Source organism: Phalaenopsis equestris, unplaced genomic scaffold (genome assembly GCF_001263595.1).
Source record: "Phalaenopsis equestris unplaced genomic scaffold, ASM126359v1 Scaffold000002, whole genome shotgun sequence".
In the NCBI taxonomy this organism is placed as follows: Eukaryota; Viridiplantae; Streptophyta; class Magnoliopsida; order Asparagales; family Orchidaceae; genus Phalaenopsis; species Phalaenopsis equestris.
Genome location: NW_018164444.1, coordinates 26,549,248 through 26,574,440, shown reverse-complemented (window position 1 = coordinate 26,574,440; position 25,193 = coordinate 26,549,248). Strand labels below are relative to the sequence as shown.

The window sequence follows — 25,193 nt, the reverse complement described above, 5'->3', positions numbered from 1 at the left end:
TATATATATATATATATATATATGGGGAAATGAGCGTTATTCGGCTCCCTATATATTAATAAAAAAGGAGAAATACAAAAATACAAAAATACAAAAGGTGGTGTGGAGACAGATCCCCACATCAAAAAAATCCAAAAAAATACAATACTCTCACCATAGTGGTTCCATCTCCAACATTAGAACTCGATCCCACAAGAGAATAAAACCAAAATTTCATACAAGTATATCGAAACAAAAAAGAAACACAAAAAAGTATACCAAGTATGAGTATCTAATAGAATAACCGTTTCGATCGTATTGACAGGAGCAGGAAAAGGAGCACAACAACAATCCAATAGAGCTGGGTTAAACCCAAAACTTATCTGAGTCGAAATCCAGACATCGGCCAATTTGAAAGAGTAGAATTCCCAAGATCAAAGCAAGAGAGAGCAGGCGGTACTCGTAAATTCTAGATAAAACAATTAACATGCTATAGAGCCATACTGAACAGGAAGCCACAGATGGAGCAAACAACCAATGCAGAAAACCAAAAAAACGAATAAGTGAGAACCAAACAAAAGCCACAAAAAAGACGGACCAAAGCAGACATCTAAACCCGTAAAATCCAATAGCATCCAAAAAGGAGAAGCCTCCAAAAGCAATGACAACAAGTAATGTAGTCCTCAGGCCACCATAAAATGAACCATATAACACCAAAACTCATGTAATAAAACCAAATGAAGGAATAAACCAAAGCAATAATGAAATTAAGATATGAGGAAAATAGCTTAATTATGATATAAGAGAAGAGCCTTAAATACAGGTTCACCGAACCATCATCCACAAACATATGGAGCATCTAATTTGTCCCCAACAACCAAAGTGTGCAAGGAGGGAGGTGGCACCCTGCCCACTAGAAATTGTTACTCTTAATACCAGAAGCAGCGAGCCAATTGGCCGGCTTATTTCCCTCACAATGTATGAATCTACAAACAACAGAGATATGGGAAGATATGAGTTTAATTCTCTTAATTGAATACAAAATGTCCCACAGTGCTTCAGTCCCATTATTAAGTATATCAACCAAAACATGAGGGTCATTCTCAATAATAAGGAAATGTCAATTAAGCGCAACCATCAAAATGGCTCTAGCCTCAGCTTCCAGGGGACTATCGGTGAAACAGGGAGAGGAGAAGAAGAGTATAAAATCACCAACATCATTCCGAGCGATACACCCAATGCCAGCATTACACCTTTTCAAGCTCCCATCTGTGTTAATTTGCACCCACCCAGTAGGAGGCGGCCTCCATCTCACCAAGAGTGGGAGTTGTGGTGTCCTCCCCCCAACAATATTAGTAGACACCAAGGATTCAAAATATGATATGCAAGAAAAGAAGTGTTTCGCACCACCCAACGTAAAAATTTTGTTGATCTATGCAATGATGTTAGCAAAAACCGTTGCACTATCAATATTTTTACCAGCATGCTTGATATCATTACGAGTCATCCAAATAAACCAACAAACAATATAAGGATAAATTTGCAAAAAATATTTTTGCCTCCGATCAGGGTTACAAACTTCAATGGTATCAATTATTCCGAGCAGGAGACATGGTGATGCCAAACCAGTGATTGGCCTTCCGCCAAATAAACAAAGAATATGGGCATAAGAAGAAAAGATGCTCAATAGAATCCTCCGCAGCATTGCAAAATAGGCATCGAGAAGCAAGCCTCAATCCTTTTAATTTTAAAATATCATCACAAGGAATAACACAATGAAAGATCCTCCAAGCCAAGAAAGACATAGGAGGGGTTAAAGCCCACCTCCAAACACTCTCTCCCCAAGAGTTTATATTAAAGTTATGTAAAGCAGAATGTAAAGTTTAGTGACTAAACCTATAGTTAACAATTTCAAAACCGGAGTTAACAATTTCAATATATATATATATATATATAGAATCCTTGTGGAGAGGGACATCACTCTTCCCCCCATTGATGAAGTCTGGTTAAGCACTAACCACAATGGTTATTGGCAACCTATGACTCTAGATTAGTCAATGTTTTTCGAAATGAATATATCACAATGGTTATTGACTAACCACATTGACACTAGATTAGTCAATGTTTTTTATGAACTTGAAAGAGGGTAAAGAATAGGATTGATCCTACTTGACACAATACAAGTATATATATATATATATATATATATATAATTTACACTTTAAAGCACTAAATAAGGAAGAATCTAGAATGAGACGTCTAAAATCAGACTCAACTGGCCGAAAAAAACCTAATAATTATGATTAGCATTGTAGTAGAATGATTTCTTCAAAGAAGGGTTTGCGGTACTTTTATCTTTTATGGGTGTTGAAAAAAACATCAATTTTTTATGTTAAAGCATCAACCAATAGATACGATGAACATCCAAAGTAATGTTAAAGAGATTAAGCATACAAAGGAAAACAAAAATTAATATGGTTCAACTAAAATAACCCTATGTACATGGGTGAAAAGACAAGATACAATAACATTCTTTCCCAAACTGAACTACACCCAATCTCACCACAAAAGAACTGCCCTAAAATAAAAAAAAGGCAACTCTAGCTCCAAAGAAAGAGAAAAAATATTTTTAACTAATACAAAAAATTTAAGTGCTTTGAAAATTCCTTAAAAGGTGTCGTCCCACACGACTTTGAAATCTGAAAAAAACTTATGACATATTGGTGCTTTTAATTGGTTAAAATTCTACTTCACTTAATTACCACTTCTATTTCCATCTCCTTTCTCTTCATTAATTTTTATGTATATCAATTATAAGACCTTTATATTTTACTCCAATAACTTCTCAACAACAAGGCTTCCCCCAATTCCCCACAAACGCATATACCAAACCGAAGGAAATCCAATGTACTTTGAACCGTAAAATTGCACACACAAGATGATCCATATGAAATCTCCAAATCATAGGAATTCTAACCAAAATTAAGGGTCAAATCAATTGTCACAAGAAGTTATTACGGATAAACTGGTTGTCTGTTGTTTGTTACAGTTTGAAAACAACTGTGCTAAACTTGTTTCTGGACAAATGACCATTCTGTCATTGTATAGTAATGTTGTTTGAAACAGAACTGTCTTACCAATATATTTTATATTTTAGAAGCAAAAATCAAGTGCAGAATAGTACAAAAAAATATAAACACTACTTAACAATAATTATCATGATTACTAAAATTAAGAAAAAACTATTAAAATAACAAATAATAATATAATAATATTTTTTTTAAAAATACAGAAGTCGTATGTCATGAGCTAAGATGTCCTCCAGGGATACTCTCCATACCCAATCACTCTCGATAGTAGAACAGACCAACATATTTGCCCACCAAGAAAAACTACAGTTCTCCGTGATTCTTTGCAGACACCTGTAGAATTGTCTACCATAGCTATGTGGTTGACGTGAAGTTAGCAGAAAACTTTAAAGTTCACAGTAGCACTGCAATCCTCGAGAGGTAACAGAAATCCTCGAGCTCATCTTTCCTGAATGCTTTAAAGACATCCCATTAGAAATAGCACAAATAAAAAATGATAAAAGAAGTAATTAATTATAGTTTTATGCAGGTGTGAGGTCTAAGATAACTCAATATATCAAACAACGAATTTGCCACTACAAGAAGACAACACACTTTATAAAAAAAGTTCTTGGTTGCCTTTAACCAGCATAATACCAAGCTCTTGTGTGTCATATGCATATCATCATAAAAGATCATCTTGAAGAATCTTGAAAACCTTAACACCAAAAAGAAGAGAGGAACTTGATTGTCTTTATTAGAATTTCATATGTGACACCAACCAATAGCGACAAACAGACCATCCAAAAGAACTCATAAGATCAAACTTCTCATCATAGATTTCCAAAATCCACCAAAAGAAAAACAAAAGAAATGCAAAAGAAAAAAAAATTACTTACAAACAGCGTAAAAAACACAAACAATCACTATCAAATACACAATGAATGAAAATAAACATGAACTGTATAAAATACAAATACAATAGACAGTGAATCTCTTCAACAGTCATTACAATTAATAATATGATGAATACTCAAATCACCCTCCTATCATCACATCTGTAATTCGTTCTCTCAATTCTGTCATCTCCCTTGCACCTTCCTCGTCTTTAGTATAGGTCGCGGGAACATTATTTTTCAGTTTGTGACGAAGACTGTTCAAGACGGTACTCATATGTCTCGGCAGGGACATGCTCATGATCCCCGTTCGCCCTACCGAAGTCGATGTCATTGCGGAAATGATGCGTCAAATGTAATTGTAGAGAGTCATCGTGGCAATCACAATTTGTATCTGTTTGGGAAACGGGTAAGATGACTTGTCACGAAGTATTACCCATTTCTTTTTCTAAACAGCAAAAGTTCTCTTAATGACACTGCATAAGGAGGAATACCTTTTACTGAATATTTCATTTATGTCCTGTGTGACATTGTTGGCTCGCTCAAAGTCAGGTATATGGTACCTCGTATCAGAATAGGACTTGAGATACCCTCATTGCAACGGATATCCAGCATCAGCCAAAAAATATGTATCTGATGTGAATTACATGATTAGTATTGACGAAAAAATGAAATAGAAAAGTAGCTTAGTCTCAAGCGTACCTATGGGTGAATGTGGGAAGTTGTACTTATTATTCTATGTTGAAGCTTTGAAAATTTGACTGTCATATGCACTGTCCTCCCAACCGGCCATGACAAAAGTGAAGAACATGTTGAAGTCGCATGCCACCATGACATTTTGCGTCGAGAACCCACAATGGCCGATAAATGTGATTTTCTTATTATTTAGAACACATGCATCAACGTGTGTTTCATCGATTGCTCCAATACAATTGTAGAAAGATAACAAAGAATTACGTGATTACGATATTTATTTAAAAATTGAATGTCATAGATAAGAGAAATTGAATGTAATAGATAGAAAAAGCATACTAGTGCATTCAACCCTACTGAGAAGTATCTGCATATTCTTTTGGATAAGCGTTGAAATCACTCCATAGCTTCTCACATTGATTTATTCTGCGATAATATGTATACGGTTATTGCCAACAATTCTCGTGAAATTGTTCTAGATGAGTCATGAAGTCCATAATTTCTATGTAGGTCCTCCAACAGATCAGTGAATACCGTTTGTATCATGCAAAACATATTGCTAAATCTCGTTGGGTGACCAACAAGCAACTCCCCAACTCATTTGTCGCCAGCATATGAAGATATCATACAAGAGAAACACTCAATATACGAGTTATAATATTCATACATCAAGCATACGATAGCTGCAACTCTCCTTCTTTGCCTCTCTCTAATTGCATCCATGTATTTCGGTATCGAACCGACAAACACATAAGCATAAATAAATTAGCTACAATCATATAAGATTACGAACAAAACCAACATAAGCAAGTAACATTACACAACTAAATAGAAAACATAATGAGGAATAAAAAATTTTCAAGTGGTATGTACAAAGCAGTTCAAATATCCAAAGCACGATGAAAAACTATAAACAAATAGAATGTTCAATGAGAATGTAAATAAAAAAAAATCTCTTAAATGTTTCTGCTCTCATAAAAAATCGAAGGAAAGCCACCCTACGGTTAACGAGGATCGCGATGAAAAACCCTTCAGATCGAAGCTTCAAGTTAATTTATCAAAAATAAATACAGCAACAAGTCCTCAGAAATCTCTGGAGTTGCATTCAAAATTTGCACTACCCACTGGACAAAAGTTGCTTGAGATGTGTTGGGGTCATTGCTGCATTAAGCCACCAACTGTGATATCTGTCTTCTAAGGAAAGCAGCGCCCATTTTCTTATTATTTTCACCCAGGAGGCGCTTAGAGTGGCACGTGGACTCAACTTCATGGAAGTTAGGACTGGGGCCTTCAGTGAAAGAACCCGTTTGGACGACTTCCAAATTTTTGGGGATGCCACAAAAACCTGTCTCACTGGGGGCACATGCATTATTGTCGGTTGCCACGATACCCCCAAACATACGATCCAACTTCTCGCTCAACTCAGGATCAATTCCATTGTATTTAAATTTTTTCGCAGCAAGCACCACCTACAAATTCATATAAATTGTAGTTTAATTTAAAAATAAATTAAAATTTGACCAAAATAGGGAACATTTTAGCAATGCTCACAATAAGTCTCTCTGCCCACCACTCTTTGGAAGCATTCGTTTCACCGAATCTCACCCCAAACTCGTTGATCCTCACTTCAATTCATTCCAGATTTTTCAATCCTTATTGAGCTAATCTCACTTGTTTTTTAACTGCATCCTATTATATTCTCTACATGTACTTTCCTTAAATTTTCTAATAATATTTTGTCAACATTCTTTGTTGAATTCCCAGATCGACCTCCTTGAGACAAAGGTTATAAAATATTAATTGTCTTTTTATCCCATATTGCAAATGAACCAGCTTCTTTTATCTTAACCATTGTATTAATAGCATGAGAGAGTAATTAGCATAAATAGGAAAGCCACAATATTGCACATCAAAAAAAAAATTGGAATCCCACAATTTCATCACCACGACCTTTACACCAACACATCCATGCACAGGCACATCAACGCACCAACACAACCACAAACCACACCACCACCTCTACACCACCACCACACCACACCACACCAACACATCCACACAACACCACCTTTACATCACACACCAACACATCCACAAACCACACCACACACCACTACCTCATCATCACACAACCACCCTACACTACCATCTCCACACTACACACCACCACCTCCACACCACACCACCTCCACACAACCACCCAACAACACCACACCAAGACATCCACACTACCACCTCCACACCACACAACACATCCACAAACCACACAACTACCTCCACACCACACTCCATCACCTCCTCATCACACCAACACCCTACAATACCACCTCCACACTACACGCCATCACCTCCACACCACACAACTCTCCTACACCACCACCTCCACACCACACCAACACATCCACACACAACTGCCTCCACACCACGCAACCACCCAACACCACCACACCAACATATCCACAAACCACACACCAATATATCCACAAACCACACACCAACATACTCACAAACCACACTAACATATTCACAAACCACACCACACACCACTTCCTCATCACACAACCACTCTACACCACCGCCACCACACTACACATCACCAACTCCACACAACTCTCCTACACCACCTCAACAAATCCACACACCACCACCTCCACACCACACAGCCACCCAACACCAACACATCCACACACCACACCATCACCTCCACACACCACACACCAATACATCCACAAACCACACCACACCACCACCTCTACCAAATTTCAGACAACAACATCAACCGAATTTTGGGCAACAACATCAATTAATTTGCATTTCCAATTAATTTTCATTTATATTTCCAATTAATTTCCACAAGCAATCACCACCAACACCACCAAATTTCGAGCATCGACCGAATGGATCAAAGAAAAACCAAATCAATCAACTGAATGTAGCATAAAGAACCCAAATCATCAACCGAGTATATCATAGAGAATCCAAAAAAATCTCAAAATCCAGCATCAACCAAAACACATCCAACGATAAGGGCACAGAGAACCCAGGAAAACCATCGCACATAAATATTTGCAAAATCAAAATGCCCGCATAGTACCACCTCCACACCACACAGCACATCCACAAACCACACAACTACCTCCACACCACACTCCATCACCTCCTCATCACACCAACACCCTACAATACCACCTCCACACTACACGCCATCACCTCCACACCACACAACTCTCCTACACCACCACCTCCACACCACACCAACACATCCACACACAACTGCCTCCACACCACGCAACCACCCAACACCACCACACCAACATATCCACAAACCACACACCAATATATCCACAAACCACACACCAACATACTCACAAACCACACTAACATATTCACAAACCACACCACACACCACTTCCTCATCACACAACCACTCTACACCACCGCCACCACACTACACATCACCAACTCCACACAACTCTCCTACACCACCTCAACAAATCCACACACCACCACCTCCACACCACACAGCCACCCAACACCAACACATCCACACACCACACCATCACCTCCACACACCACACACCAATACATCCACAAACCACACCACACCACCACCTCTACCAAATTTCAGACAACAACATCAACCGAATTTTGGGCAACAACATCAATTAATTTGCATTTCCAATTAATTTTCATTTATATTTCCAATTAATTTCCACAAGCAATCACCACCAACACCACCAAATTTCGAGCATCGACCGAATGGATCAAAGAAAAACCAAATCAATCAACTGAATGTAGCATAAAGAACCCAAATCATCAACCGAGTATATCATAGAGAATCCAAAAAAATCTCAAAATCCAGCATCAACCAAAACACATCCAACGATAAGGGCACAGAGAACCCAGGAAAACCATCGCACATAAATATTTGCAAAATCAAAATGCCCGCATAGATAAGGTAGAGAATACCGGAACAGGGGAGAGAGTGAGGGACTGCTGCACAGAGAATGGCGATGCAATGATCCAAACCGAACCAAAGAACATAGGGGAGAGAGAGAGGAAGAATGGCAAGCTCACCGCAACAACCACCGGAACCAACTTATCCAAATAGAACCAAGACCTACCAACCGAAGCCACTGATCCAAGGGGATCAAGAGAAGAAAGTTAGGGCAAAAATCACGAGAGAGGAGACGAAGGGGTAGCAGGATAAATGAATCACAAAGAAATGCGAGTCGCGAGGCGAACCAACGACCCATATTTCATATAAATTATTCAAATAAACAGCGAAACTACAGTTGCCAAACACACCCACGAGTAATAAGCCGCCCCAAATTGGCCTAAATCAAGTTCAAATTGTAGCTTTAAATTACACTGTCCAAAATACAAAGTATCTTAATAAATATTTAACCATGGTATATCAATGGCACAAAGAGTAATTTTTCATTATCACGGTAACCTCCCAATTTAATTTATTTCATACTCTAATAAATTATTTAATCAAAATCCAAACAAATCTATCTATTGCCTTCATAATGAAGTAATAATTCTAGATTTTCTTTATGACTTCTATTCAAGCCAAACACTCTAAGCTCCCAAAACATAGAAGGAATTGTAACAAATGCCATGTGAAACTGTGACTAAAAGAAAAAAAAAAGAATTTTGAACCATTATGGACGGTTCGAATGAAACCGTCTCGATGGTTCTATCATTAAGAGAAGAACACCTCATTTGAACCAGAAGTGTATCAGAGAAGCAGAGAGCGAGGGGGAGCAAAAAGTAGTGTGTCGAAGCAAAAATCAAGCGCAAGATTTCTTGTGCGGGAAAATAGTGATAATCGAGTGGGAATGAAAAAAGAGGCAAGGCTCGCATGAGTCTCATACGAGGGGAACGAGGCCATTGTGGTATTTGTAGGGTTCAACTGCGGATGAAGCGAAAGAGAAGTGGTGTGGCGTCACTTGTAGAGAGTGCATGCATTTAGGAGTCATCATCCAGTGCAGGGGCGAAACATTGTCTGATCTTGCATGCGGGAAACACGAGTCGAGTTGGCAAAACAGAAGTAAGGATATGGTTTTTTGTTTTTTCTTTATGATTCTGAATTTTATTGAAAATTTATGTTAATATTAATATTACAAATTAAATAATGAATTAAAGAACTTTTGACTCAAAGGATTAGTGATTTTAGATTGTAGATCTTGCAAAGAGGAGAAAAAGATAATTGAGACAAGTTTAAGATTTTATCACTTATAATAAACAATTAGTATAATTGAAAAGTTTAAATTTTATGAATTAATGTGAAGAAGCCTAGGATTGAAGAATATTGTATTGAAAGATTATAAGGGAACAAAATCAGTAGATTGGAAATAACAAAGGAGGAAGTGAGATAAATTCTATTTATTTGTTGTTTAGAAAATATTTAAATACCTAAAGTAATTTATATTTGAAAAATAATTTAGAATTTTGGGTAGAGAATAATAGTAGACTTGAAAAGGTGACTGGGAGAAAATTTTTTAAATTAATTAGTTCTATTTCAATCAACCGTTTTATAAATAAAATTGATGTCCATGCACTTGTAATTGTTAGAGGTGATAGTGTGATACCGGAGTTAACTAACAACAATGGAAAAACCAAATAGAAAGTTACAATCAGTTAAATGAAATAGGAAATAATAAGCACGACATATAAGAAATCTGAAATTGTAACAAATGTCAACACAAACTCAACTGGAGTGGACCTCAGGGTGATGGTGGTGATTAGCAAGAGGTTGGAAGGAGGAAGAAAATAGCAAGATAACGGTTTCCTCGGATCCGGACAGCATGCACGAAGCATGTATCCATGTGAGACGATTGTTTGGGATGATGACAATAAAGCGGGACGGCTGAAAAGTAGCGGTAGTTAAGATGAAGGGTTGCAACAGCGATGGCTGCGAGGATGGAGGATCATTTAGGGGTGCTAGTAGTAAGGAGGAGGAAAATGGAATTCCTGGAAGGTGTTCGCAAGTTGGAAGGGAGGAGGGAGGCGTTAGCAAGGTGAACTGCAGAAAAATAGCTATGGAGGCTTATTTTCGGGCAGCTGTAACAGCAAACGACGACGATGACGGAAAAGGAAAGGATGCGGAGGAAGGGAAAGTAGAGGATAGTCATCATCCAAGAACGGGATACAGTGAAAGCACTACTCGCCCATGGATACGGCCCTAGAAGTGGAAACCGGAGACTTAGACAGCTATCCCGACAGAAAACATCAGGAATACAGATATATAAGCCTAGGATAACTAGGAGTGAACCCCACTCTCAATAAGTGACAAGTCCATGCACCAAGGAGGATTGATCGTCCTTCCCATGCTTGGACCGAATATTCCAAACACGGCATTTGATACGCCCTTGTGTGGGGACGTGATCCCGCATCCGTATTTTGGACGCCCACGCCATAGTCAAAAGAAATGGTGGAATAAACTTATAAAGAGATCTCCAAAAGATTAAGTACGTAATTATTATTTTATATACATTGAATTTTTTTCTCCTATTTTATAGTAGTTATAATGTTAAAAAAATAAATTTATAACATCACAGTGAGATGAGACTGCTATGGAGGATGAATGTTTTTACACTTAAAAAACAAAATCTGAAACGAATATATCCGTGAAAGGGTTGAAGTAGCTCAATTAGCAGAAAAATTAGAGAGAGTCGCCTTAGACGGTTTGGTCGCATTGAACGTTGACCATCTAATCCTCGTACTAGTAGAGTAGACGTTTCAGATTTAACTATGCTAAGAAAGATAGCGGTAGACCTAAAAAGACTTGAGCATGTTATATAAAAAATTAATTTAATTTATTAGAATTAAATAAAAATATGACACTCAATAAAACAATGGAGAAAAAGAATGTAGCCACCCCCACTTAGTGGGATAAAAGCTTGTTGTTGTTTGTTGTTGTTGTTGTTGTTGTTGTTGTTGGAAAGGGGGGGGGGGGGTTATAAATATTTCATTTATTTCATTAAAGTTGAAGGTTTAAAAAAATTTGGGATAGAAAGAAAATAACAAAAAAATTTTAATAATTATTTAATGTTATAAATTATTTCATCTTTTGCATTGTACAAAAAGATTAATAAATGAATTTAAGGATTGAAATGAGTTAAATAAATTTAAATGAAAAATGATTAAAAGTGCATTTGGGGCGGCTGTTCATTTTTCAAGAAGCTGTAATAAAGCTACTCCCTGGAGAAGCAGTTTTCAGAGCCGTCAAAAAGTTGCTGATGAAAAAACAGATGTCTGTTTGAGAAATCTGTTGTGTTGCTGTTTTTTCATGTTGAGAAAAACTGTTTTGCCCTTATTTATATAGTATATTGAAATAAGCAGAGTTTTTAGAATATTCATAATTAAATAATATTAAGAGTTTGTATTGCTAAAAAACTGACAGTCCAGTCTAAAATACTTTAATACATAAAAAAATGATTAGCTATTTAAAGCAAATGACTACAATAACAAGAACGGTAATCAACAAGCCTAGATGATGTTTAGCTTAAAATCTTGATAATCAAGTCTTTAGAAGGACGAGAAGTAGCCCCGACTGTAAACTCATCCGATGTGGTAACCATCTCCAAGGGTCTGGTGGTGCTCCGACTATAGCTCGACCCTGGCGAGAAATTTATCCTTCTGTAGCCCCCTCTGCCCTGCTCCAACTGTCACAAACCATCTTCTCTACTGTCTTCCAAGCCTCCAACCCCCTTCAAGCACCCACAAGCCTCCTTCAAGCCATTTTCCCACCATCATTCACGCCTCCGAGCTCTTTCCTACTGCAGTCAATCCCTTCTAGGTCAGTTCTTGTTGCTGTCAGTCCTCCAAGTTTCGTTCCTACCGCTGCCCAGCCCACCGACACTTGTTCCTGCAATTGTCCAGTTCACCCTCACCTCATCCAGTTGTTGTCTAGCCTCTGGACACCTGTTCATGTTGTCATCCAGCCACCACCACCTGTCAGCTACTGTCCAGGGCCACCGTAAACCCTCTCGAGTCCCCTTCTAGCCACCACATAGGCCTCCCGACCCTTCCCTGTTGCAGGCTAGACCTTCAACCCACTTCCTGTCGCTGTCCACCATTTCAAATACCGTCACCACTTGTTAGTCGTCATCTTCCAACACTACAACCGCTCCCTTCCGATCCTGTCGGAACTGTCGCTCCCCCTAGACAGAGTCGTTTGTGTTTCTTGTTACTTCTTATTTTTCGCGTTGTCATCGTTGTCATTTTCATTTGCATGTTTGTATTGTCTATATTGAGGAGTCGTCATTGTAACATATTTGAATTTCAACAATAATATTTGTATTTCTATTGTTGTTTGGGTTAACTCTGGTATCATATGAAGTAATATCATTATTGACAGGAGATTCCTTGTCAAATTTTCTATTGAAATTAAGTTCAGAAAGCAAGTGTGATGTAACTTGATATCCATATATTCGTGTCATGTCCTATTAGGTCGTCCCAAACATATGATCATTGCACATATTATGATAGTTACCAGAATACATACTCTTACATAAAAGATGGAAAGTACATTATTCTCTTGTCTTAGGAGGAGTCCGAGACAAGGGGCATTCATAGGGAGTTTGACAACGTAGTATCACAAACTATCTTTTTACAGGCCTTCAGTGAAGCACCAATAGGACTAGCATTGATTGTCCAAAAAGAAAATGAATTCAAGAAACTAGCATTAGAGATGAGGCAGCCCCCACGTAGAGCGGCCCTACATATCATCGCCTCAGACAGAGATAAGACGTCCTTGAGTTATCAATGGAAGATTCCATGGAGTAAATTGTATACTAAGTTCTAGTTCAATTCAGAACTGCACCTACGAACAAATGGCCAGATAGGAGTGGCGAACTGTAAGTATCAATATCTAATTAGGTGTTTGGTGGAAAAGAACATTCGAATCTAGGTCCTTCAAGAGAAGAAGAGTCTCTCCTAGCTAAGGAGATTGACGTGGGATGCAACTTTTCCCGTAGACATGGAACTCTACATGATTCAACTTCCATAGTTTCGTGCTTGTGGCTCCCACGATCGCGAGAGTCAGAGCCACAATTTTCCTTCTTTTATTAATTTATATTTAGCATGTTTCCTTCTTTCGTTTAATCCTTTTCTGGTTCTTTCCTGATTTCCTATTTTCTAATTAAGTTATTTCATAAAAAGACTTGTATATATGTTGTATTGTGGCTGTTTGGGTTTCTCGCCTTTTTGATTTTATGAGTTTTGAATGACTTTTCTTTGATTTTTGTTATTCGTCGTGTTGCAGCCTCTCCCTTTTGCAACTTGCAAGTGGAATGTCTGGAACTTGCCCAAGAACAAATGGTAGATCCTCCTCGCCGCCCATACTTAAGTTGATTTGCCGCTAGCCCGTTTTTTCGGCAGGACAGTCGTCGATATCACTGCCACCTACTATTTACAGCAGAAAACTACCTTTCCCCATTTTTGGATTGTTGTCTAGCCACCGTTCACACCGTATTTCAGCCCTCATCCATCCTCTCACTGTCGTTTCTCATCCTACAGTTATTGTAATTCCTTTTTGTATTCTCACACCTTTTAAGGGCCTAGAATAGTGCCACAGCCGTTCCCGCCTTATTATTCCAAGTATCTGGCTCGGGTCGTGACATGCCAAATGCGCCAAAAAATTACACACATGTGAAAACTCACATGTAATCTCCTCTTTGAAGAACTTTCAAGGTGATGATTTCAAAATTAAATCAAGTTCAAATCATAACCCAAAATTTATAAGAAAATATCCTAGCAAATATCATAAAAACAAGTACTAATTTGCTATCATCCTAATAACATTCCAATTTAAATATTTGTGTATCCCAACAATTTAGAGTTAAATTCCCAACATACAAGCATTTAGTGAAGGGAGAATGAAGAATAGACTACAATTAGCAATCACATAAACAATGAAGTAGGAATAACAGGGCATAAGGAGATTCAGAGTATATATCCAACCTAATTATCACTATTCACGTGAATGTCTTCAGCTAGTTTAAACCTTTGAGAAGCAAATAGTTCATCAAAGGTTCTACAATTCAAGTAGGTTTCAAAATTGAAACCTCCCCAACAAATAACCACCACATCTCTTAATGAAGCTAAATGATCCAAAAGGTAAGGAAATTACATTAAAGTAAATTAATAAACTTTGAAGATACAAGGCCAAATTGATTAATGTTACCTGAACATCACCAGCAGCAAAGACACCTTCAACAGAAGTTTTTGATGTACCATCCTTAACGTATATATACCCTGACCTATCGAGTTCAACTTGACCTTCTAATATCTGGCTGTTCGGAGAGTGCCCTATACCATAAAATAGGCCTTTCGCATCCAAAACGGACTCTTCTCCTGTGTCAACTCTTTTAATTAATACACCAGACATTTGCCCTTTGCTGTTGCTTACAACATCCACAACTTCTGTATTGAAGTGCAAGGTAATATTCGGACTGTTGAGTACTCTGAAACATTCGCCATAATCAACCTGTTAAACAAACATCCAGGAATTGCCTATCAAGAAAAAAAAAAAGAAGGAAAAATTTCAGAAAAAATATCCCCATCATAACTTATCAGTGCATATCAGCACTTAACAGCTTTACAGAAGTTCGTATTTCCACAAGTGATTAACAAAAATTCAGGTACTCGATTCCAACTAAATTAATAATAGAATATCAACTATGGGAAATATTATTCCTAGAAAATCTCAAATGTAATGACTACGAATGATGTGGGTGTCTTAACAGCCGCGGGAATATGTGGTGTAACAGAGAGCTGCAGGATAGTCTCCCGTGACTTCTTCTGTCACGAAAGGGCCGACCAACTCTTCTATGTGGATTTGGCACTTCCTTTTCATAGGGGGATCCAAGTTCTAGAAAGTGTGCCTCTGCATTAAAGACAAGAAGCTATAAAAGCTACACAAAAAGAGTTAATGTGGTTGGGATGATCACGCTTGTGACCCCACTTTTTTTAGTGTGGAGGAGTCTGATGCCCGTGTTCTCTCCTAGGGTTGTATCTAAATGCGAGAAGGTGCACCGGCTATAACTTGTCCCGAGGAGGCATTTATCTCTCGTTCCCTTCTCCCCATAGCCTCCCCTTCGCAGCTGTCGTTGTCAAAGTTGCTGCAGCCACCGTTTGTTGTTTTCCTGAGCCGCCCTTCCTTTCAAGGCCCCTCCCAGTTGCTGCCAGTCGTTCTAGTCATCTCCCACCTGCTGCCAGCCCTTCCTCCAGCGGACTTTGCTGTCGTGAGCCTCCAACAGCCTTCCCCTCACCCTAATGCAACCTCCCTACTGCAGTCACCACGCATTAACCTTGCTGCCACCAACCTTGCAGGCACCTGACCACCATCAGTCGTCTTCCCTGCTCCCTGCTGAGTAATCAACCTCCCAGGCCAAAGCAAATCATGACTCGGGTGTGAGGATATCCTGATTAGTTTTTTTTCCCCTCAAAGAAAACAAATTCAGCACATCCTCACCTCTTTTTGAGGTTGAATTTTGTAATTTTTAGATTAACTTTGAAATAAATGAAATATAAATATTCATTGATTAGGTATACATTATCTTATATTTGAAAGAGTCTTTATTTTATTCTGATTTTATATTTAAAAGAGTCTTGATTTTATACATTGATCTTATAGTTGAAAGAGTCTGGAAAGTGTCTTGACTAGGTTGGTCTTGATCAATTTGCAAGAGTCTTGATTTTATTCTGATCAACAAGTATACCCTCTCGACTAATTATATACCCAAGAAAAACCACACTTCTCAACTAGAATTCACACTTGAAAAACTTTACATATAAATGGCTCAACTTCAAAACTCGTAGAACAACATGAATATGATTTGAGTGATTGTGTTCATCCTTGAAATACACCAAAATATCATCTTTAAAGACTCATAAATATATCCAAAAATTGCTTAAAGATTCTATTTATCAGATCATGAATAGTGTTAGAGTATTAGTTAATCCAAATGACATAACCAAAAATTTATAGTGCCCATATCAAGTCCTAAATACTGTCTTTGTCATATCATCATCCTTAATCCTCAACTGACGATATCCAAATCTCAGATAAATATTTATAAATGGAGTGGCCCTTCTAGCTAATCAGATAAATTATTAATCCTAGACACTGGATATTTCTTCTTAATAGTGAACTTATTCAATTCTCTATAATTAATGCACATTTCTTTACAAATAATACAAGGACTCCCCAAAGTGATGTGTTAGGCCAGAGAAACCCCTTATTTAACAATCCTTGCAACTAACATTTTAGCTCCTACACTCCTTAACGGCAATTCTACATGACGCCTTGAATACTAACTCAAAAACTGTAAATAGCACATTGGTAAAATCTATCTATATTGCTGGTGGTAGCCTTGGTAAATCATCAAGAAAACTTCTGAATAATCAACCACAGGAATATCATTCAATGAGACCACTGATTTTCACTCTTCAATAATTTGAAAGCCTTCAAATATGTAATTACATCAAAGCCAACCCTTTATCACCATAAAATTTTATTTCTAACTTTCCAGGCATCTTCTTTTTAATATATATATATATATTTTTATCTATGGTTGCAAAATTTTTAGATAACCAATCAATGCCTATGATGACATCAAATTCTACGAGTGACAAAATAATCAAATATGCATCAAAATCTCTCTCACCAATATTCAATTTTATTTGACATAATTGATTAACCTCCATATGACTTCTATTTGGCATTTTAACCTATAATATTATTAGCATTAATACAATTCTAATACAACTTGTCAAGACGCGGCTCTAAAATTTATAATTAACTAAGGCGAGAATGAACAGTCAGGCACTAAAAAATATTTATAAACATTAACATTAGTTCATAATAACATTCATATAAAAAAAATACAGTAATCCATAAAATACATGTAAGAAATCCTCTAACCAATATATACGATCATCCAGGAATACAGTAACACAAACAGGATAGTAAAAATGACAAAATAGAGAAACTAATAGACTACCAGTTATCACCGATGGTATCTCTCATCATATAAATCAATCCTATTTTATCATTCATATCAGTCTAGCAATTTTTTCTTAAAAGAACAGTTAGACGACAAGTTATGTTTTAAGAAAATTAGTGAATACTTACAATTTCATCATATATTAAAATTTTATACAAATGTCTAATATGAATGCTAAAAGGAATATGTTGATAAAAAACAAATTTTTTAAATATATATATAAATTGAATTTAAATATCTTATCAACTTTTTTTTTTTCCTTTTACTTTTAGAAATAATCTCAGAGACACATCCTCGCAGTAACAGTAACAGCAGTGTCATGAGGGGGGTCCTCAAGGGCAACAGACACCACCTGTCTAGTAGCATCCTCCCCAGGTGGAACTAAAATATCCAGAGCAGTGGAGTAAGACCCATCCTTATTCACTTGAACCTTAGCTTTCAAATTAGGATGGAGCTTGTAGCATTTATCAAGGATATGACCAAACATCTTACAGTGGGTATAATATGGGAGTCTGTGTTTCAAGACGATTTGTTGCCAATATCTATTGTGGGTTGTGCCCAATCGGACTTCAGTAACATCCAGTAAAGTAATATATATTTCCACAAGTATTCTGGCCAATAAAGGTCTGGTTAGGTTGAAAGTAGACAGATCTAGCTTCAAAAGATCCCCTAGGATGGGCCCAATAGAGTAGAGAGTCTGATGGTGAAAAAAATGCAGTCTGAGACCAGGTAAACTAAACCATACTGGTACAGTGAGAGTTCCATGATTTGGGTCGAAATCAGGAGACCACTTGAGTAACTTCATAGTTTTTCCTACGATATTAAAATATTTCTTCGAAAAAATTCTGGTGTAGTCTTCAGCCATTGTTGGTTGGATCAAAACATGTCTCTCATTCATAAGTCTCAACTTCCACTTGTCTAATGGCTTACGATCATCTACGCTCTTTCTGATAACCTCCATAGGTGGATGTCCCCACTGAAATTTTCTAATGAGAGCAAACTTAAATTTTTCTGTCATGTATAAATTTATGGGTAAAAATTTCTGAGTCAGAGAAAAAAATTGTTGTTTTCTCACCTTTCCTGCTTCCCTTCTTAACAAAAGAACAATCATTAGTGTCATCGCGAAATTCCATATAGTTTGAGGGGAATACCACCGCAGACTCCACCTGAGGGTTTCCCATCACATGGGCAATGGAAGCCTTTGCCGATTTAGTAAAAGAAGGAAGTGTCATCAGAACAACCAGTTGTCATCTGCAGCAATGCGTCGGGCTTGAAAGAAAGGCACAGAAACAAAGCAGAAGATCGGGCCGGAGAAGCACTAGCGCAGACACGAACAGAAGAAGCGTCGAAAACCAACACAGAACGACGAGCCGGGGAGCTGGACTTCGAAGCAGAATCCGTGGATTGCAGCTCAACGAGGTCGACACTCGACGCAAGCTAGCGCGAAAGAAACCGTAGAATCCCTACGTCGTTGTCGACGATCGCAGAAAACGAAATGATCCTCTGCCGACAGGTTAGCAGCAAATCTTGCTAGCGGCAGAGGCGAAGACTTCTTCCTTCGGTCGAACCCTAAGACGCGCCACGAGAGCCCTAGCTCGATTATATATATACACACACACACACACACACACACACACACACACACACACACACACACACCTTATTCTCACTGAGATTGAAACCAGTATTCTCGTGTTCTCTTGGGATTTTGCTCTAGTGGGAAAATTCTTTTATGGTCACCCAAAACTGAAGATCATTCAGAAAGAGTTTGATGTTATGAAGCTATTGAGCAGTTGAAATATTGATTTACTTGACGGTTGACATATATTTATTTAGTTATCTCACGATGTCGATTACAATTGCATTTTTTCTCGAAAAGTTATCAAGATCGACAACCGCTTTATGAAAATTTTGAAATGGACTGTCAATTTTGATTCAAAAGTGGAGTCCTCTATCATTCCTGTTTGGATAACGTTTTCGGGGTTAAAATTATATATGTTCAACACGGAAATTCTCTACTCCTTAGCAACTGCTTACGGTGAGCCTCTCAAGGTTGATATTTCTACGCTTGTTGTCACCAGACCCTTTGTAGTTTGTGTATTAGTTGAGAGAGATATCACTCAACCAACTCCGGATGAGGTATGGATTGATACCACTCACAATGGGTATTGGCAAAATGTTGAAATAGAACCACACCCTTCAAAACACACCCTCGTTGTTCTTATTGTAGTATGTTTGGCCACAGTGCTACTATTTGTTATTGTTTGCATCCTCATCTAAGGCCAAATATCACTAAAGATCAGCCACCTACCATCCCTGCTAGAAAATACAACCCGATCCTCTTTCCAACACCGCAGTTCCAGATGAAGAACACCATACCACAGGTACAGATCCAAATGTGCTGATACCACTCACTGTTATCGAAGAAGGTCCACTTACATGCAAGGACACAGTGCTCCTTCGATCTGATAAAAGATCAGCTGGTACAATAAGTAGTTGCTTCTAATGTTCAACAACCTACACATGTCCGCACACTTTAGACCATTACACTCACACTTTAGACCATTACACTGCATTACACTGATCAGATGAGCCAACCTTCGGATGAGGAATAGCAGGCCTATTCCAGGAGGAAGAAGAAGAACGGAGGCCGACTCGAACTCGAGAATTTATTGGATGATACATTGATTACTACTGGCAATGGCACTCATCTTAACAATTTATTAGCTGGCTCCTTCCTTAGAACTAAAGGCAGAGGCAAGGCAAAATTGGGTCGCTCTCTAGCCACCTAGCTACCTAACACTGCGTATTTTGACACTTTTTGGTTTTTTCTTTAGGTCTCTCATATATTTTTCTATATTTTGTCTTTTTGAAACCATTTGATGTGGTGGTTATCGTGTAGGCCCTCCCACACAATCTATTTGTATCATTCTTTCTATTTAATATATTAGTGTTTGGGCTTTATATATATATATATATATATATATATATATATATCGATCTTCAGGATTTTTAAATAACCACCACCTAAAACTTTTTATATTACATACTAAACACCCAAACTAAATTATCTACATATTAATCACCCAAAATGTACCCTTTTTCAAAACAAACTTCCGTTACCCCGTTACCAATTCTCTAAGAATGAAGTAGAGAGAAATATCTTAGGCAAGGGGGGGCAAGAGTGGACGAGAATCAAAACCTAGAAGACAAACGAGGATCAAGAGCAGGAAATAGCTTTCTCGTCTTTGCAGTGTCTCTCAAAGTTCGACCCTTGTCAAGATCTTCTCGTATGGAAATATATCAATGTCTTTTTCTTCATAGCTCTGCTAAAATGATAAAGAATCCATAATTTTATCTGCCTCGAGAAAGCAGGTCCTCTGCCGCACCTCTTCAAACTTTTTTTTTCATTGCCAGGAGATTCTTCCTGAAATATTGAACTCAATAACGGAGAAGGAATGATGCATGTCCGTTCAATGGGATGGACTTCTAACAGATAGACTTTGGAGGAATTCTTAGACCAGTAGTTGAAGGCATTGAGATCCCAACAATGAAAGCAAAGATCACATCGACGTTGCCGAGAACATGATCTTGTTCCCCTTCATTTCCATGACTTTGATCCTTATCTAATATGTGTTAATTTTGGCCAGGGATGCTTCTTTGTAATTCATCTGTAATTTTGTACAGGCCATGCGGGCAAAGAAATGTGACAAATTTCTTTTTTGTAATCCAGGAAAACAAGAGAGGAAGAGGGAGGAAGATTTCAATAAATGAAGAAGCATGCACAGAGAGAGAGAGAGAGAGAGGAACTACCGGAGGCTAGACAACATTACCGGTGTTCGACCAGGTGGGAGATGAACGCTGGCAAACTGGTAAGGGGTAAAAGAGGGTGGCTGTTTCGAATAATCGGTATATTTTGGGTGGTTAATATGTAAAAAAATTGAGTTTGAGTGTTTAATATGAAATATGAAAGATTTTAGATGATAGATATGGGAAAAAAAAACCCCAATAATTAATTAGCTTTAAATATTTTTCCCCAACTACATTTCTAATCAAATTCTCTTTAAAATCTAATCACAGATTCCAACCCATGAAATTCAATATATACCTAATGACATTTAAAATTAAAACAACGTAAATATAATCATAAACAATTACTCTTTATCTTTTTCTCTATTGCACAATCACCAAGCTTGATCCAAATGGTTTTTCTTCTTCGCTTCCTGAGATAGAAGGCCGCTAAAGAATTGATTGTGGCTCAAAGAAAAAAATGCCAACAAACAGCAAACTAAAGCAAATGTGCTTCCATAAAAAGGTTTCGAAAAATATGGGCAAAAAAAATATTAGCGAGCTAAAAAGAAAAAAAAAATAGGACTAAAAAGTAGTAAATACATAAGATACGGATTGCAAGAAACCATGAAAATCTAAAAGTTAAAGAGGATGAAGATGGAGTCCAGATGGCAATATTGGATATCATGGGTGCTATATTTTGGAAGAGATGTACACTGATTTTTTGGAAGATAGACAAATGTTTGTGTGAATCAGATGGGAATTACCACATACAACTTTATGTTGTAATTAACGAGGTGAGACCAAAATACCCTTAATATCATTTATCAAAATGAAATAAACAACTTGGTGAAAATATATCAAAAATCAACGAAACTAAGAGGAAAAAAATACAAAAGAAAAAGACTTTACTCGGTCCATAAAATGTGGTTTAGATCCACCCACCAAAATGAGAGATACAACCCATGGTGGAAAAGTACCTGTTGGTAACTAGTCCAGATATCAATGTGAATCAAATTTCGATTTAAAATTTCATATTTCCAAATAATAACTTTCTCAAATATACATACACGGGCAAATGTTCTCCTGGTTATCATAATGTGTTACTAGGGCCCAATAATTATGGGTATGGAAATGGTACTTTTAAATAAAACCGCATGTTTAAATCACCTGTCTTGCATAGCTTTGGATGCTCGTAGCTGATTCCCACGAACTAGCAAATGCACGTGACGAGCATACTTGGTTAAGTACAATGCTTCTTCAGTAGCTGTATCACCACCACCAACAACAGCAAGGACTTGACCCTTAAACAAGGGTGATGCACCATCACATATTGCACAAGCACTTATCCCTCTACTCCAAAATTCATCTTCACGTGGTAACCTAAGCCTTTTAGCAGTAGCGCCAGTTGCTACAATAATACTATGGCACCTTACCTGCAATATGGAAATCAAATAAATGACTAAATGAGGAAAGGAAAAAACTAAAGTCAAATACTAATTCTAAAATACACAATTTGTTTAATTTCAAAATTTATAAGTACTCAAAAAACTAGAAAAATATAAAAAAAAACCAACATGGCACCTACTACATAAAATAAATGAACATGTTATAGAAACTATGAAGAAAAGTGAAAAAACCTTTCATGACCAAGTAAAAGCACTAGTTGAAAGATTCATATATAAGGTAACCTAAGCCTTTTAGCAGTAGTTTCAAACCAGGATTACCCGAGTTCCAAATAACCAATCCTTATCTTAATTAATAAAAATTCTTTTAATAAACATATGAACACTGAACAGATAGCAGCTTGGAAAGAAAATTGATGCTATGATTACCAGCAGCGGATTGCCAACATCCAAATCATCAATGCCAAATACGTTACATATCAAACGAGGAAATTCAAAACCAAACAAATCATCCCCAAGCCCAACAACAACTGCCTTGTTCCCAAGCCCAACTAGGGTAATTTGTACCACCTTCTACCACCCACTAGATGGTCCAGAAGTGCGAAGTTAAAAAGAGAAGTCAAAATATATATATATATAGTGGCAAGAAGGAAAAACCTTCCCCATACATAGCTGTACAATATCCACATGTATTAACTAAAGGAACTCACTTTATTCTACTATAGTAATGAACCCCACAATATTGAAGCTTTTGACTGATATTTAAAAGACATGACTACTTAAAACAGGGGAACAAAAACTTCCATGAAAATACAAGTTTCCCAACCAAGTTTCTATATATTAAAAAATGTTGATGTAACCAGAAGGATTAACATTGTTTCAAAGCAAAAAAACAAATCACTTTCACACAAAATAGATATTAAATGGTATTGATACTATATGATGCATATTAAAGTTCTTCTACAAATAGCAAATCCAGACAAATATCATATAATGTATTTCAAAGTTGATAAGCCATCTCATGGTATACGTAAGGGCTCAGGCAACAAAATAATAGCTGAGCTTTCAGATGAATCCAAATATAAGTTAACTTCCCAAGGGTCGAGTACTCCAATAAACCCAAAATAATCATATCCCGCCATAAGGCTCTATGCATACATACTAGAGATAACATCACAAACGCGCATACTTAATATGGAAAGAGAAAATAAAAACCCATTTCTAGACTAACTTGTGATATAGACATGACAAAGTACACTCCAACACATGAAGCTTTTTGATCTTCATATCTGATATTGAATAAACTTGACGATAAAATCAGAGGAGATCGTACCAACACATGTTAATATGTTCTGATAGGAATTCGGTATGTTATAGTTCATTATTAATATTTAGAATGACAATATATTAATAATGAACTATAACGAACATATGAGAAAGATTACCAAAATTAATAGCACAAAAAGAACCTAAGAAAATCAAAGCCTAGAAGAAGCACAAGAATGGTTGACTCTTTAGGAAATCCCTTTTAGCTCATAAGACCCATGCAAAATTTTGAGAATTAAGCGGGATAATATTATTGAGCAGCAGAAGAGGTACAAATATATGATACAAAGGGTATAGAAAAGGAAAGATTTACAACGGGTATAAAAAAGGAAAGATATAATACCAAAATATTTCCTAAATAGCACCCAAAAGATAAAAAGGAAAGGCATAAACTAGGAAATAGATATAAAAAGAAAAAACAGGAAAGGCAACAAAATAAATAAAGATAACTTCTAATAATTAGCTTCTAACACTCTGGCTCAAGTTGAAGCATAGATGTCAATCATGTTCAACTTGGATTTAGAGTCGTCGAACAACTGTCGAGGAATGTTCTTTGTGAGGATATCTGCAAGTTAATCACTAGATGGGACAAATGAAACACAAATCTCCCCGAATCAAGCTTTTCCTTGATGAAGTGATGGTCAATCTCTATATGTTTGGTGTGATCATGTTGGACCGGATTATGAGCAATGCTAATTGAGGTTTTATTATCACACAACAACTGTAGAGAAGCAGAGACCCGCATACGTAATTCGCGAAGCATGATCCGTAACCAGAGTGCTCAAAGTTTCCCAAGGACATGGAACAAAACTCGGCTTCTGTACTACTTCGGGCAACCACTAATTATTTCTTGTTTTCCCAGGTGAGCAGGTTTCCCCACACAAAAGAGCAATACCCCGAGGTAGATCGCCGATCATGGATGGACTTGACCTAGTTAGCGTCAGTACAAACTGTAATAGAACGAGAAGTGTGGCGAGAGACTAACAAACCTGAGTCCGATGTGCCTTTTAAGTAGTG

The 25,193-nt window shown here is 37.2% G+C and overlaps 1 protein-coding gene across 1 annotated transcript in view; it reads right to left on the bottom strand.

Annotated features, from left to right (window-relative positions):
* The window catches only part of LOC110039543 (thioredoxin reductase NTRC), a 42,738-nt gene that overhangs the window by 9,435 nt on the left and 8,110 nt on the right, over positions 1-25,193 (bottom strand). The window contains exons 4-5 of the mRNA XM_020744646.1: positions 22,615-22,880; positions 14,832-15,111 (exon numbers count right to left, since the gene is read on the bottom strand). Of these exons, the coding sequence (XP_020600305.1) occupies positions 14,832-15,111; positions 22,615-22,880 (546 nt within the window). The remainder of the gene's footprint in view (positions 1-14,831; positions 15,112-22,614; positions 22,881-25,193) is intronic.